Source organism: Diospyros lotus, chromosome 12 (genome assembly GCF_014633365.1).
Source record: "Diospyros lotus cultivar Yz01 chromosome 12, ASM1463336v1, whole genome shotgun sequence".
NCBI classification, from domain to species: domain Eukaryota; kingdom Viridiplantae; phylum Streptophyta; class Magnoliopsida; order Ericales; family Ebenaceae; genus Diospyros; species Diospyros lotus.
Genome location: NC_068349.1, coordinates 34,878,794 through 34,894,507, shown reverse-complemented (window position 1 = coordinate 34,894,507; position 15,714 = coordinate 34,878,794). Strand labels below are relative to the sequence as shown.

The 15,714-nt window shown below is 40.3% G+C and overlaps 1 protein-coding gene across 20 annotated transcripts; it reads right to left on the bottom strand.

Moving 5' to 3' along the window:
- Positions 1-363: 363 nt before the first annotated feature.
- On the bottom strand, positions 364-15,129 carry LOC127813970 (transcription termination factor MTEF18, mitochondrial). 20 transcript variants are annotated; one of them, XM_052355142.1, is made up of 6 exons: positions 13,057-15,129; positions 8,952-9,869; positions 2,771-2,827; positions 1,245-1,268; positions 1,048-1,138; positions 364-768 (listed from the first exon to the last, which is right to left on the bottom strand). In XM_052355142.1, exon 1 carries the CDS (start codon positions 15,030-15,032, stop codon positions 13,332-13,334), a length of 1,701 nt encoding a protein of 566 aa, XP_052211102.1. In that variant the 5' UTR covers positions 15,033-15,129; the 3' UTR covers positions 364-768; positions 1,048-1,138; positions 1,245-1,268; positions 2,771-2,827; positions 8,952-9,869; positions 13,057-13,331. The 20 variants fall into 20 exon arrangements, with proteins under 20 accessions (XP_052211102.1, XP_052211100.1, XP_052211097.1 ...); XM_052355140.1 differs by having other exon boundaries at positions 1,245-2,827; XM_052355137.1 differs by having other exon boundaries at positions 364-1,138.
- Positions 15,130-15,714: the final 585 nt, after the last annotated feature.

The following is a 15,714-nucleotide window of genomic DNA, read 5'->3' as shown; positions in this document are numbered from 1 at the left end:
CCAAAATCAAGGCAAATTTATTCCCTATATTTCCATAGCAAGAGAGGAGAAGATGCAGCATGTCATAGGGTTAGTGGATGGAAGGAGAGGTCAAGGATGCTGACAAGAGAAGAGATTAATTCAGAAACAAACATGCCTTTAGCAGGTAAGTCGTCGTTTTCCCATTAGAAGGGAGGTAAAAGAATTGAGAGACACCTAACAAGGCCATCCTCAGCCACTTGTTTCAAGATTTTCCAAACAGCCTTTTGCTTCTTCTTCAACCTTGCCATCATCAACAACACGGGCCTGAATCAACCATCTCATGACTTATCCAGCAACAAAGACTCGTGAAAGAAACAAAAATGAATTCTTATTGTATACATACAAAAATATTCTTATTCCAAACAAAGCCTAAATGTCAAGCACAGCCGACTGAGACACAGCTAAGTGTCGAATTATGGCTCAATTCCAAAGACCCCTTCTATCTTTTCGGGTTTTTGGATTGAGCAAATGGCAACTGCCTCGATTCTGATTCTGATGATGGAACTAATAACGAACTTGGCCCGTACCTGTCAGCTCCTGGCTAGGAGGAGCAAATAGCAACGATTACCAGAGGCCAGTTGCCCCCCCCTCTAAGTTTTATCTAATTCTCTTCCGCCCCATCGTCCTATCATCCTACCATTACCAGGTCTGAGCAAGTAAATAACAATCCCTAGTCTACTGATGCCCATGTCAGATTGTTAAGCCGCTAACCCTGCCGGCTTATTTCCTCCACTAGGGCAAGTGCACCTGCATAGATGTAAAACGAGTACACAGTTACTACATTAAAATTCTCCAGATTATGGAGATCTAGGTACTTATTATTTGTCCCAAATTTTAAGAAGAAAAACATTCCTTTGATTTGTAAACCAAATCAAGAAAAAATTGTGGTCATTCCTGGTTCAGTATGTACAACAAAAACCAACGGCAAACATGAGAATACATCTCTTGGCTTGATAGGAGTTTTCTGTTCATCCTTGGTAAAAATTAAAGAACAAATAAAGTAATACAAGATATGGCATTACATACGACGTGTGCTTCAACCCCTAAGAAACATTTGAAGGTCGGATGGCTGGCATCGTCAACAGAGATCGGATTTCAATTGGGAAACAACAGCTTTCTGTTCCAACAATCCATCAATATGTCAAAACCCAGTTTCTAAACTTTGAGATTTTGTATAAAGAAAACAATTTATGATGGCCCATCAATATTATATTAATCATGACCTGTCAGAAGTTGGAGCTTGATGCCTGCATAAAAGGTAAAAGGTCACTTGATAAACATTCACTAAGTTGACCGGAATCAATATTTCCTTTTACTCTGGATGAGTAGGTTAAAACTAAATGTTGGGGTGTTAGAAAAACCCTAAAATAGCATATCGGAGCCACATATAGGGCTCCGTTGACTCTCATAGTCTCTTGTCTTTTTTTATTGTTGAAACCTTTAACTGCAGTTAAATCCTAACGAGAACAGTTACAAGCCCTAAACCCATTAGGTAGGGTCAGTTACATGAATTCTAGACCCCTAACCATCTCTATCTATAGTTACATCATTGATAAGCCTATTATATCCCATCAAGATTTGTTGGTCTTTCATTCCCTCTTCTACTATGAATTCCTCTATTCTATCGACTCACCTCACAAGTAATCCTATCAGTCTTCTTTTCACAAGTTCAAACCATCTTAATCATCTCTCCCCTCTTATCTTCAACACACTCCACCTTAACCTTATTATGTAAGATCTTGTCTCTTCTTGTCTTTTTTCATATGGCCACAGATACACCATAGTATCAACTATGATCATATTTTGCAATCATTGGCACTTAATTATACAAGATGTTGAGCATACAAATTTGTCCTATAGTCATCTAATATAACCGTTCTTTTAGCTTTAAAGGCATTTTATGATCTTATAAAATGTTAAACACACTTCTCCACATTAACTTCCTTTGTTATCAACCTTTCTTTTAGAAAAATTGATCAAAGACATCAAAATTGATCATCTTTCCAGATAAGATAACTCGACCTCCAAGTTTCACAATAATGTCATCCAGACTCCCAATTTTATTGAACACACATTCCACATACTCAGTTTTCAACCAACTTAACCTTTGGATTCTAACACTTCTCTCCAAAGTTCAAGTTTGTTATTATAGTCTTTTTTTCCCCTCATCCATTGGGCCAATGCAGTTTGTAAATAACATACACCAAGACACTTTTCCATGGATGTGCTCTGAGTTCATCCATGACAAAAGCAAAGAGGTAGACTCAATGGAAATCCTTGATGTTATCTAATTGTAATTGAGAGTCTTAGTATCTCCCTTCATATATTCCTTTCAAGAAAGAAAATGAAAGAGAGAAAAAAAATTGTCTTGATCCAGAGTTGATTAAGATATTAGCATTCCATATTATATTATTTTATTGGTGCTGAACTTTCGAAAGATGGAACTACCATAAAAAAAACATATGCAGGCATAGTAGAGGAAAAGATCTGGTTGGTAAAGTATGGAAAATCACATATCAACAAAGTGAGTTTGAATTATTGCCTACATGTGATTGCTACTTGACTATGAAAGAGTATTTGACCAGTCACTTTACACCATTGAGGAAGCTTTCAAGAAACCCAACCTTAGTAATCTGAAGCAACGTGTCCAGGTTCCCATATTTTATCTGGTCTTCTTATGCCCTCTGAACTCAGTCCAAGTATCCCCATCCAAAGAAATAAAGAAAAGAAAACAAAGAGATGTAGTTACCTGACAATTCCAGCATCTGATGCAAATCCCATTTGAAGTATAACAGTTGCACATAAACTGCATCCAGTAAACAAATTGTTTCATCAAACAGGTAATTATCCCATGGTCACAAAAAAGTTAAATATGTTCTTTAGATGAAGGTATTATGTTGAAAGTCCCAGATATCTTGCGAAATGTATTCACTATAACTGAAAGTTTCTAGTTTGACCATTGTTTCTTGTTGAAGTGATCGAAAATGTAGATTAATTGCAAGCTTCAGAAGTTAAAAATGCACTTCCAGAAAGCACTGGGTGGATAATAAGTTATTGCAAAAGGTGGTTGTCAAATCCTAAGGGATCTAGAAATTGTATAATTCTGATCTCTTTCAAGAGAAGAGAGATCGCCAGGGGAAACGAGAGAATTGTCATTAAAGTGAGGGAGAAAGAGAGTAGAAAGACAGAGAAACGAAGAACGAGAGAATTGAGAGGGAAGTCAGGAAAAATTCATTCAATCTCCAGATACTTCCAATAGAGGGGTTGGCTTCAATTTATAGCTTTCCTGCACATGTACATAGTTTCCCGCCCAATGTTGATAACCACCTATGTACTACATGCCTCAGCTCTACCCATGTACAATCACTCACTGCACTAACTAAATTCTGCTTTATTATAATATTCCTACTTCTATTATTTCGCCCTGTAAGTACATGACAATACCCTTCCCTTGAGACATTTCTTGTCCTCAAGAAATGGTTAGAAGGCTCGCTGCTCTAGGGAACTGATTAAGCAAGTCCGAGAGATACTCCCAAGTGTTGTTGTCCTGATGTATGTTGGACCATTTCACAAGTACTTGCATGATTGGAGCTCCTAGTTGATAGATCACTCGTCTATCCACAATGGCTGCTGGTTCTGGGGAAGGGCCAATGCCCATGGCTCCTTGTGGTAACTGGGAACTAACCAGTTATGCCCCTACAGCTTTTTTCAACAACGATACATGAAACACCGGATGGATCTAAGTTCCCTCCAGTAATTGTAGTTTATAGGCCACATTATCCACCTTAGACACAATAGGAAAAGGGCCAAAATACCTGGGGCATAGCTTGGATATAGGACCAGTGGGTAAAGACTTAAGGCGGGGCCCTTTCAGCTTCAAATAGACTTCATTTCCCACACTGAATTCTCTTTCACTTCTACCCTTGTCAGCCAATTGCTTCATCTGATTTTTAGCCATGGCCAGATCCTTTTTAAGCAGCTATAGGATCTGCTGTCTCATTTGCAAATGTTCATCCACAGCTACCACACTTGCGGGACCTGGTAGGGCTGGCAGTAGGGGTGGTTTGCAACCAAAAAAGGCCTCAAAAGGTGGCATCTAAATGGCACTATAGTGGCTAGAGTTATACCACCACTGCGCCACAGATATCCATTTGGGGCAACCTTTAGGGTGTGCAAAACACAAGCATCCTAGGTAAGTCTCCAAACATTGATTGGCTTGTTCTGTCTGTCCATTAATTTGGGGATGATAGGCAGAGGATGGGTTAAGCTTAGCCCCCAAGGATTTCATCAAGGACTGCCATAGAAGACTAGTAAACACCTTGTCTTTGTCAGAAACTATAGTTTTTGGGACCCCATGCACTTTCACCACTTGATCTAGGAAGACCAAGCCACTTCTTGTGCTATGTAAGGGTAAGACCTAGGAAGTAGGCAAATTTTGTGAACCAGTCCACTACTATGAAGATGCAGTCCTTCCCTTCAAATTTTGGGAGTCCTTCAATAAAATCCATTGATATACACTCCCATGCTTGCCCCGGAATGGTTATAGGTTGTAAAAGCCCTGGATAAGCCACAGTTTCATGTTTGCATGTTTTACACACATCACATGCTAGGACAAACTTCATCACCTCCTCTTTGAGCTTAGACCAGCAAAATAATTGCTTCACCTTATGATAAGTGTTTGTACCCCCGAATAACCCCCAATAGGGGATTCATGTAGGGCCTATAGAATCTTCTTCTTCAGTTCTATGCCATTCCCAACAACTAGCCTTCCTTTAAATCGAATCACCCCATTTGCCAATGTATATCCTTCCTTACTTGTTGGATCAATTATTAATTGCTCCAAGAGGGCTCTGACCTGCTCATCTCCCTCATAACTCTTGGACACTTCTTGGCACCACTCCAGAACTAAAGCGAAAATAGAGGAAGTTGTTCCCTCCTCATGGCACCGAGAGAGAGCATCTGCTGCAATATTCTCCTTCCCCTTCTTATATTGAATAACATAATCTAAGCCCATCAATTTAGTCATCCCCTTTCTTTGCAAATGAGTGTAAAGTTCCTATTGTAGTAGAAACTTCAAACTTTCTTGGTCGATTTTAATGATAAATCTACCCCCCTCCAAGTAGTGTCTCCACTTGTCCACTACAAAGATGACTGCTAATAACTCTTTTTCATATATGCTGAGGCCCATACGCCTTGGGGATAAGGCTTGACTTATAAAGGCCAAGGGCCTACCTTCTTGCATGAGGACAACCCCTATTCCCATTCCACTTGCATCAGTCTCTACCACAAATGCTTTACTGAAATCTGGTAAGCTCAATACTAGACCTTCACTCATTGATCTCTTCAATAATTCAAAGGCTGCCTCAACCTTTTGATCCCACACAAAGTTGTCCTTCTTTAGCAAATATGTGAGTGGTTTGTTGATTTTCCCATACCCTTTCACAAATCTCCTATAGTAGCCAGTCAGCCCCAAGAACCCCCTCAAGGCCTTAATGGTCGTAGGCCTTGCCTAATTGGTCATGGCTGCCACCTTCTTTGGATTTGTACTCACCCGTAAGCCCAATATGACGTACCCCAAATACTCCACTTGGCCTTGTGCGAAGGCACATTTTGAACCCCCTTAATATATAGTCGATTGAGTTTGAGAATCTTAAATGTAGTCCTTAAATGTTTTAGGTGGGTGTCAAAAGTTTGGCTATATATCATCAAAGAATATGAGGATAAAATCTCTGAGGCGAGGTTCAAAAATCCGGTTCATTAGTGACTGGAAGGTAGCTAGAGCATTGTTAGGCCAAAGAGCATGACAAGGACTTCGTAGTGGGCATGGTGGGTTCGAATGCAGTTTTAGGTATGTCAAAGGGGTGGGTTCATCTGGATTTGGTGATAACCGGATCTTAGGTCAAGCTTAGAGAAAATGGTGGCATGTTTTAACTCATCTAGCTTATCTTTAATGAATGGGGTGGGAAATTTGTCTTTGATGACTATTTCATTTAGCTGGCAGTAATCAATGCAAAAACACTAAGAACCATCATTTTTTTTTTTTAACCAACAACACTTGGGATGCAAAAGGGCTATGGTTGAGCCTTATGAGTGATTTGTGGGCATCTCCTGAACCAATTTTTCTATTTCTGTCTTCTGGTTAGGAGGGTATCTATAGGCACGGATATTAACAAGATTTGTATTGGCTTTAGGTTGATTGTGTGGTCAATAGATTGGGTTGGGGGTAGGGAGTTAGTCTCCACAAAAAGATTCTCAAATTCAACTAGCAGCATATTAAGTAGGTCAAAGTTGCGTACCTCAATGTCAGCTTGGGAGGGGGGGGGGGGGGGGGCTGACAATCAACATAAATTCCCCTTCTGTTTCCAGCTCCTCTTCTTTTCTTTCAGTGGCTTGGATAGAGAACAATTGAGCCACTTGATTCATCTTGTGTTTGAACATCTTTTTGTAACTTCCTCCCCATAATCATCTTACAAATTCCCAACTCCTTGCTACCTGTTAGTGTCATCTTCCTTCCCTCTTTCTTGAATGTCACCTCTATTTGGTTAAAGTCAAAACAAATCAGGCTGACGTACTTCATCTAGTCAACCCTTAACACCACATCACACCCTCCCAATTTTAGGAGCCTCAAATCCACTTCAAACCCTTTCTCTCCTTGCATCTTCTAGCAGAACCCAGTGCATGCAGATCGGCTCATGACTTTATTTCCATTAGCTACAGTTACTGTCAATAGCTGTGTGGGAATCAAGGGGCATTTCAATCTTCTAACCGTCCCCTCATCCAAAAAACTGTGGGTGCTCCACTGATAATGAGGATCATAAGTCGGTTATCCTCCACCTTTCCCTCTATTTTGATTATCTTACTATTAGTTAATCCCTTTAGGGCATGCAGGGATATCTCTCCATTGTCCTCCTCTTCCTTTTCTTGGGGCTAGGATGCTTCCCCCTCCTCAGCTACATCTTCTTCTTCCCCTTCCAGTAACAGGAGTTGTTTCTTACATTAGTGACCAAGGAAGTATTTATCCCCACACCTAAAACAAAGGCCAGCTTGCCTCCTCTGTTCCATAGTTTTCCCACTTTGGTTGATGGGGCAGGTAATGCCAAATTCTTCATTCCAAGGGATCCCCTTCCAAACTCCTTAAACATAGCTCTTGCCTTGCAGTAGACTCCTTGGGGCAACTCCTTTGTTCATCATTCTCTACTTCTTTATTAATGCTTCCACCCTTAATTCATGGAGCCTAGCACTATCGACAACATGCTTGAGAGTCCTAGACTGGAGCACTTTCACCATTGGCCTCAACTCCTAATTCAAGCCACTTATGAAGCTTGAAATGAAATAGGCCTCTGTCAAATAGGGATTATGGTTAAGCATCAAGGCCTTCAGCTCTTCAAACCTCAACTGATACTCCATCACTTACCCTACCTATCTAATTTTATTGAACTCTTCCACTACATCAGACAAGCCCTGATCTCCAAACCTCTCACAAAACTCCTCAATGAAATCCCCCCATCTGCAACCCTCGCAGACCTTGGACCACCCTTGATACCAAATGTCCCCTGCATCATTAAGCTAAGATGTTGCTATAGTCACCTTGTGCCTCTTTGCCACCCCGTACCACTCAAACATTTGTTCACACCTTCTAATCCACCAACGTGGACTCACCCCATCAAATAATGGAATCTCCAAACAAGGCATGGGCAAACCATGCTAGTTTTGTCCTATTGGCACCTCAAGTCGTCGATCCCACCCATTCTCACCTAGCTCTCCATGATCCTCCCCTCCTATAGAGGTCCCAACTATCCTCGGGTTCATCCCTCAGCCCTATAGAATTGGATCCGATCTACCCTACCCCAGCAAAATTAGATCTAATCTCTCCCTAGGAGGGAAGTCAGGAGAGAGGCTCACCTGGTTCTGTCTCGCAAACATCACCATAAATCCCTAAAGCTACTCACAGATTTGAATTCCCATATCCTCCCTGACTCAAGCCACTGGGCCTTCCAATTTCCTATCGACCGCCATGATGGCCTCGTGGTTCCGATTGGATCCCAATTCCAATTGATCCACCTGCGCTTGTAGATCACTCATCGATGATCCACATTGTTGCACTTGAGCCTCCAAGTTATTCATCCTCGTTCCTTCGGCCATCGTTGTCACCTTTGATCTCGTGAGCCGGATCGGCTCTGATACCAAAATTGTCAGACCCTAAGGGATCTAGCAATTGTATAATTCTGATCTCTTCTGAGATGAGAGAGAGATCACCAGGGGAAATGAGAGAATTCTCGTTAAAGTGAGGGAGAAAGAGAGTAGAAAGACAAAGAGAAAGGAAGAACGAGAGAATTGAGCGGGAAGTCAGGAAAAATTCATTCAATCTCCAGATACTTCCAATAGAGGGGTTGGCTTGAATTTATAACCTTCCCACACATGTACATAGTTTCCTGCCCAATGTTGATAACCGCCTATGTACTACACACCTCAGCTCTCTATCCGTGTACAATCACTCACTGCACTAATTGAATTCTGTTTTATTACAATATTCCTACTTCTATTATTTCCCTCGTAAGTATATGACAGTTGTTCATGAATAGCAGGGAGAGCTACTCATAGATGCCAACTTCTCTTCATAGCTGAGCTGCAAAAGACAGAGGATCACTACATTTTAATTAGCAACATGTTTACTCCTGATTATATTTTTCTTATCATAAAATAACATTTACATTTCATTAGTAACTTGGAAAATAAATGCCAAGCATCCAAACTAGTAAGAATTTTCACACCAGCACAAGAATCAGTGCATATGTCAAGTTCCAGTTTGGGCATGGGTTAAGGTACTTAGATATTGTTAATTGTTTATCAACATCCCATCCCATCTAAAAGCTTACATACAAAATTCAAATGGTAGTTAATAATTCAACATGTTAAAGAAGTTGGCTCACCTTTGAAAATAAAACATTCCATAAAGAACAATTTATGCAAAACCAGCCAGCAGTGCACGTCCATGACTCTCAATGCAGATTGTTCCAATGCACGGAACTCACCAATTTTTGCACTGTCTTCATCATCTGCATGCAGTGGGGATTGCCAGAGAGAATGCTGGATATAATATCTCCACATTCTAACCCTATTAACTTCTCTCAATAGAAACCATCCAATAATTTGTGCACATAGTTTCACCATTTGCACCACTTCTCTCAGGGAGAAGAGTTATACAAACTGTAATGAACATGCAATTGAGAATTGACCAAACTTAACCTTTTTAAAGAGCATACATGGTAATATTGATTGTCATCTATTGCCCAGTTGTTAATAGACTATAATAATCAGATTTCTCTGCCTATAAATAATCATCTATCATTCAATGATAAGATAAACATCATGGATGCAATTATTGACCAAAGAAACCATCACTTCACCCTGCCAAGAACCAACAGTGGGATGATTATGAACAGATGCATTGGTAAGTATCACTTCTAGTTCGGCATTGGTAAGTATCACTTCTAGTTCGGTCCATGAACCCTCATCCTTCAATTCTGAATAAATCAATTTTAGATTTGAAAAGGATAGATGAGAGGAACAAGCACAAAATGCCCATTGGACTGGGAGCTGAACTCTGAGATCAGCCGTGAACCCAGAACTCTTGGAACCAAATCCTAGGATATCAGGCTTACTTGACACTGATGGTTTGTGGGAGATACCCAGGTCATGGTTGAATTTTGCAGGTTCAATGTGATCCTAGCTAGATTCCTTGTTATAAAACAAATAAAAATTAAAAGAGTTGAACAAAGAGGAAGAAGCAGAATTGTGTGACACCTTCATACTGCTGCTTTCATGTCTTCAATTTGATACAGCAGACCCTGCCAAAAAGGAAAGAAAACAGAATTAATAATAGCTGGCATCATTCCAGTTATAAAACAAACCCATTCTCTGTAAATCCCAAAAATAATTTCCATTCTGAAGACTGGTAATTTAAAAACAAAAAAAGTTATACCAAGTTATAGACTGGAATTTTCTGCTACCCATCCAAATAACTATGCACAAAATCACAAGCTACATATAATAAGGGGTAGTAACCTTTAAAAATGCAGAGGAATTTGAGTGAAAGACCTAGACATATCACTGCATGGCATCTAGATATTTTCAGAAATACAAAAGGCTCACATTCTGGAAGCAGGTAAGGTTTTCAAATGGGAAACTAGCTAAAAATTTCATCCAAGATTACATTATAAACTCGGGCACCCAGTTCCTCCTCACTGATAATAGAGAATATATTAGAAAGTTCTGGAAAACATCCACTTTCATCTTCTGCCTCTTATTTGCCATCCTCCACTGATCTCATATTCACAACAATTCAGTTCTGTTCCAGTGGCAATAGATAAACACGTTCTATGTGCACCATGTTCATTCCAGATATAACTAAGAGGCCGTATTTTATTTACCCACCCACCCTCCCCCTCTCTCTGTGTATGTATGTGTATGTGTGTGTACATGATATTTAAGCTGACATTTGTGCCTACAAAACTCTGCATGCACAGATCAACTGCTAACTCGTGACATATATTTCCCTTCCTTAGAAAAGGAAAAAAAAATACTAAACTAAGTAAGAAAAAAAGGAAAAGAAAAACAAGCAGCTTTAAGTCAAATGTTAAGTGGCATAAACCTTTTAAGTGTAAAAATCCAAAGATGCAAGCTTTAATTAACCAGGTACTCATCTTAATACCAAATCCAAATTATAAGAGAAGTAACTGAAAATGGAAAAAGAGCAATGAACTCACATCAGAATCTGGCATCCACCCAAATGTTTTAATGTACACAAAATAGAGGCAATTGACTAATGGAAAAGCCAAAATCAATTAGCCAATGAAGCAATTGGCCAAGTGGTCTAAGGCTTACTCCCAGTGAGTTTTCTATGATATATGGTCAAAGGTTTTATTTTTGCCCGTGCTCTAGTGCTCTAGGAATTTTGGATTCACTTGCACCTTGGTTGGGCTAGGGTTAGGCTATAAGCTATAAGCTATAACTCAAACCTTCTTTAAGTCTCTATCTTACCTTTGGTTTTCTAATCCAAGGGCTGTCAACAATAATTAGCTCTGTCAATCTCAACAGAGAAAGGTATAATGAATTGTGTTTGCTAAAAATGATGATCACGTTGTCAACCCATACGAAGTATGAATAACAAAACAAGATTTATAACTTGAAAGGAAAGCTCAATCTTAAATTTCCAGAACACATTAATTCAAGGAAATCACTCATCTAATTAGAAATTTTGCAACAATGGAGTTGATGCAGCCCTAGGAAACTAGAAAACTTGAAATACACTTTGGGCCTGTTCAATAGGCGTTTCATTTTCAGTTCAATTTCAATTTCACTATTTTGACTATGAAAATCACAATGGCACTTGGCTGCTAGTGTTTGTTTTCAAAATTTTGAAAACAAATAAGACAAGTTTTAACATTTTTCATTCATTGTTACTTTTCCTCCCCCACCACTCCTCTCCAGCAACTTGATGTCGCCAGAATATCTCTAGAGTGGCCACTGACAACAGCCAACAGTTGCTAGGGACCCTACTCCAGGATTTGACACTTGTGGTGACTCCCAAAGAAGAGTTTCTGAGAGTCTCCGACTCGCAGAGAGCTTATGGGAATTGCCTGACTCCTAGATCTAGGCAAGACCAACAATCTCCACACTCTTGCTCTAAAAGAAAGTCTTTTCTGCCCTGAAAGTCAGGCATTGCCAGTCCTCCAGTGTCACAAGCTGTGACCGAGATACCCAATTCAAATTCTTCTTTTTTATCTTGCAGTCATTTTTATTTCATTTTTACTGATGTTATTTCTTGTTACTGTAATTTTGTTATTCCATTTCCCAGCTGTAATTCTATTATCAGATTGTTAGCCTAGGGAGGGCCCACGTGTGAGGGCCAGAATAGGACAAAAGGGGTTGTTATAACCACTTGAAGGGTGTGATCTGCTGCGGCAGCCCCCTTGCTAAGAGTGTATATACTCTCCAAGGCACTCTTGGAGAGGATTATCAAATTTCATCAAGAACAATCTGAATTATCTCTCAATTTTCTCTCATTTCTCTTCTCTTCCTCTGTTCTCTCTTTCCCTATTCTTCTCTATTTCTCCCCAGTTATTTCTCTGTTGCTACTATCTGATTCTCACCAAATCAGGAATGCAGTTATTGTCGCCACCCAGCAGTGACATCCAGCAACCTCCCAAAGGGCAGCCCTGCCAGGACCAAATATGAGAGGTCACAAATCAACTCATCATATTCATACCGGTATCCTGCAAGACCTGCACTCATTCATACCCATGTTTAGTACTGCAAACTTCTCTTCTAGAAGCTGTTTGTCAAATTTTAAGGGGTCGGGAGATGGAGACTCAGAGGAGATGGGCAGGTGGCCATCGCTGAATTTTGTTTCTTGGAAGTGAGTTGGTCTTCTTTGGAGAAATCAATGGAGTTTTAAATGAACCTGATGTTAGGCTTGGGCCTTTCTGAAGAGGTGAAATTGAGTCGGTTTCGCTGGGAATAGGTGGGAAAGATAGATGGGATCTTGGTTTATGGAGGGGTTGGTTGCCTGAGAGAGCTCAAGAGGCAGATTTTGAAAGTGGGTGGGATTGGGAAGGAGAAATCAGAAGGGATCCATGGAAGAAGAGAAGAGCATATGTTGCTTCTGAAAGGAGAGTTTGGATAAGGCAGGCAAGTGTGTTGAAAGAACCAAAGCCATGGCCTTTGGCGGAAATCGTCAAATCCTAGAGATCATTTCTGGGAGCCATTGGCAGTCATGTCAGCAACTCACCAGCGACTTCCAGCATCTCCAGTCACCAACACTGATAGGGGCGGGAGAAAACAAATCAAATACAAAACTGAAAACAAACACAAAGTCATCAAACTATGTCACTTTCCATTTTTTTTAAACGGAAACCAAAACTGAACATAAAAAAATTTTAAATGAAAAATGAAAGCTCTGTAAAACAGTCTCTTAAAATTCCATATACAACTAATTCCTGGTCTATTTGACAAAAATAAAACTATGACTGATACCTGAAAAGTGAATGAAGTATTCTGCGGCTCTATTGGATACAACTTCCAAAGATCGAAATAATGCTGTCATACAGTATAGTGCAAATGGATTCTCCATTTTTCCAAGATAATCCACCAAGAGACATATTTTCAGGATAATCTTGGTGATATGACTTTGGAACAGCGATTCCCACTTGGGACTTTCAGCACACTGCACTGTGGCCAGTAAACAATCCACCCTAAAATACATCCAGCTCTCTGATTTCATCATCAGCGTTTTAACATTGACTCCTAAGCTAGACCTTGTCATTAATGTGGTTTGGTTTTGAGAAACACTCAAACCAATGTTTTGGAGCAGCAGGGTGAATTCCATAAACACGAGCAACAAAATTTTTCTCACTAGTTGCAATCATGCTAGCAAGAGAGTATTGTTTTGCACACAAACCCTTTTCTGTAAGCCATATATGAAATCTGTACCTTGGTTTAATTCTCTTCTCTAAATCATAACACAAAAAGGCTGGGAAAACATCAAGGTACTTCCACAAGGATCCTTTGTCCTCGCAAAGGAACTTCATTTTCTGTTCAAGAATCTCTGGTTTTTGGTTTAAGATCTTTGGCGACAATCTCAACATTTTACAAAGTTTTGAGAATCGGATACCAGTACAAAGAAGACAGTCAAACCGTTCTTGTAACTCAGTACTAGTTCCGTGCAAATGAACTAGGACTTTTAATGTCAAGGTGTTTTCTCCGAATCCAATACTATGCAAGAAACTCAATTTACTCTGACCGTGAATTGGGGTTCTTGAAGAGAGAATCTTATCCAAGCCACCTTGGTAATCCTCATTCAAGTCTTCTGTCGAATTGCCAATTGCATAAGTACACAACAGATGATGATTTCCGGTTCTGATCTCATTGAAGAACCATTCATGTTTATCCAAAGCTCTCATTATATAAGGCAAGTTAACCATTTTATTTCTTCCTAAAACATAAGGAAACTCTTTAGCGATATATTTTAGTTCGTTTATACTCATCCCAAAGTGTCTCAGAAAGCCCAACACAGAGATTACAGTTTCCTCTAAATTAAAATCCAAAATCTCAGGTCTCTCAAGAACCAACATACCAGCATCGCTCTTATCAACACCCAATCTAAGAAAGAACTCAATTTTATTGACCAAAACCTCTTCCGGGCACCGGACAAAAACATTTTTGTTCCTACCGATCAACTCCACCATCTTGCCCTTTTGGCAACCCAAGTCATAAAACACCCTTAGTTTCCGACAAACCTCAATGTAACCATTCACATTCTGCTCACCACAGCCCAACAAATCATAATCAACAAACACCCTTCTCAAATCATCAAACAAGGCACTGATTTCACCACTCAATTCTGGATCCCCGCCAAAAACATGGGGGAAAACCATACAAATCCCAATAATCGCAACATTACTAAACCCAAACCCCGCAAACACGCGCAGCATCTCGTTCAACTCATCTGGGTCTTTCCCGAAAACCGAAGCTTCCTTCCTGTACAACTCCCCCAACATGGTCCACGGAAACCCGAAACCAGACAACGCGCAGGCCACACCCAGGACCCGGGAATCCTCGCAGAGAAAGAACTTGCTAGGGGGCAAAAACGCATTGATTTCGTGATATCCAATGCCGATGCTCTCGTAGAAGAATTCGAATTCGTTGATGGGATGGTACATGAGGAAGCGCTGGATCGATTTGGAGAAAGTGGAGGGCGAGAACTGGACCCTGGAAACGATGGCGTAGAGGGAGAAGACGGCGTTCTTCGTGATGTGCTCGGCGAAGGTGAAGGGGAGTGCTCGGGTGGCGTGGAGGTATTCGGTGAGGGCGACCTGCGCTTCCTGGATCGCTTGGGGCCGGTACCTGGAGGGGATCTTGGAGAGGCTCGGGAGCTTTGCAGCGGAGGAGAGGTGGCGGGAGAAGGCGGCGGAGAGAGATAACGCCGCAGCGGTGGGAGGAGGGAAGCGCATTGTGGGGAGGAGAGCGACGGTGGGGTCCTGGATTTTAGGGCTTAAACGATGTCGCAGAAATGGTGGATAATAGAAGAAGACTAAGACCGTGTTTGGATTCTCGGATTCTGAAAAGCAAAAAGGACCACAGTTTGATGTAAGATTCGCTAGGTTATAAGAGAAAAAGATGATAATTTTATTTAAAAAATATTGATTATTATTATATTTTAAAAAATTATAACGACTTTTTATTGCGACGGTGTAATCCACCATTGACATAGGCCATCATTGTATAAGAAAAAATAAAAATAAAAATATATATATATATATATGCAGTCATCAAGTGTGATACTCACTAGTAATTGAAGACAACAAAGATTAGATCACTACAACCATCTCCAATGCTATCCCTAAATTCTCGTCAAATCAAAATTTAAGAAAAAAATTATTGAAATTCAGCTCCGACACACCTCTCTATCTTTCTTGTCACTTTCCAAATTTTGGCTAAACTTAAAACGGCTTGTTAGAGATGAGGAATTTAATTTGGCTCTCTATTACATTTTGTCTCAATGGCTCTTTGTATTAGATCTGGAATTTGAACGTGTTGTCGGCGATGAGCAACAACAGTGACAGTGAGTAGAACAGCAAGCAGATTTGGTGTCGACAACGAGCAGAATGTCGTTTTTTTCGAGCTTTTCCAACT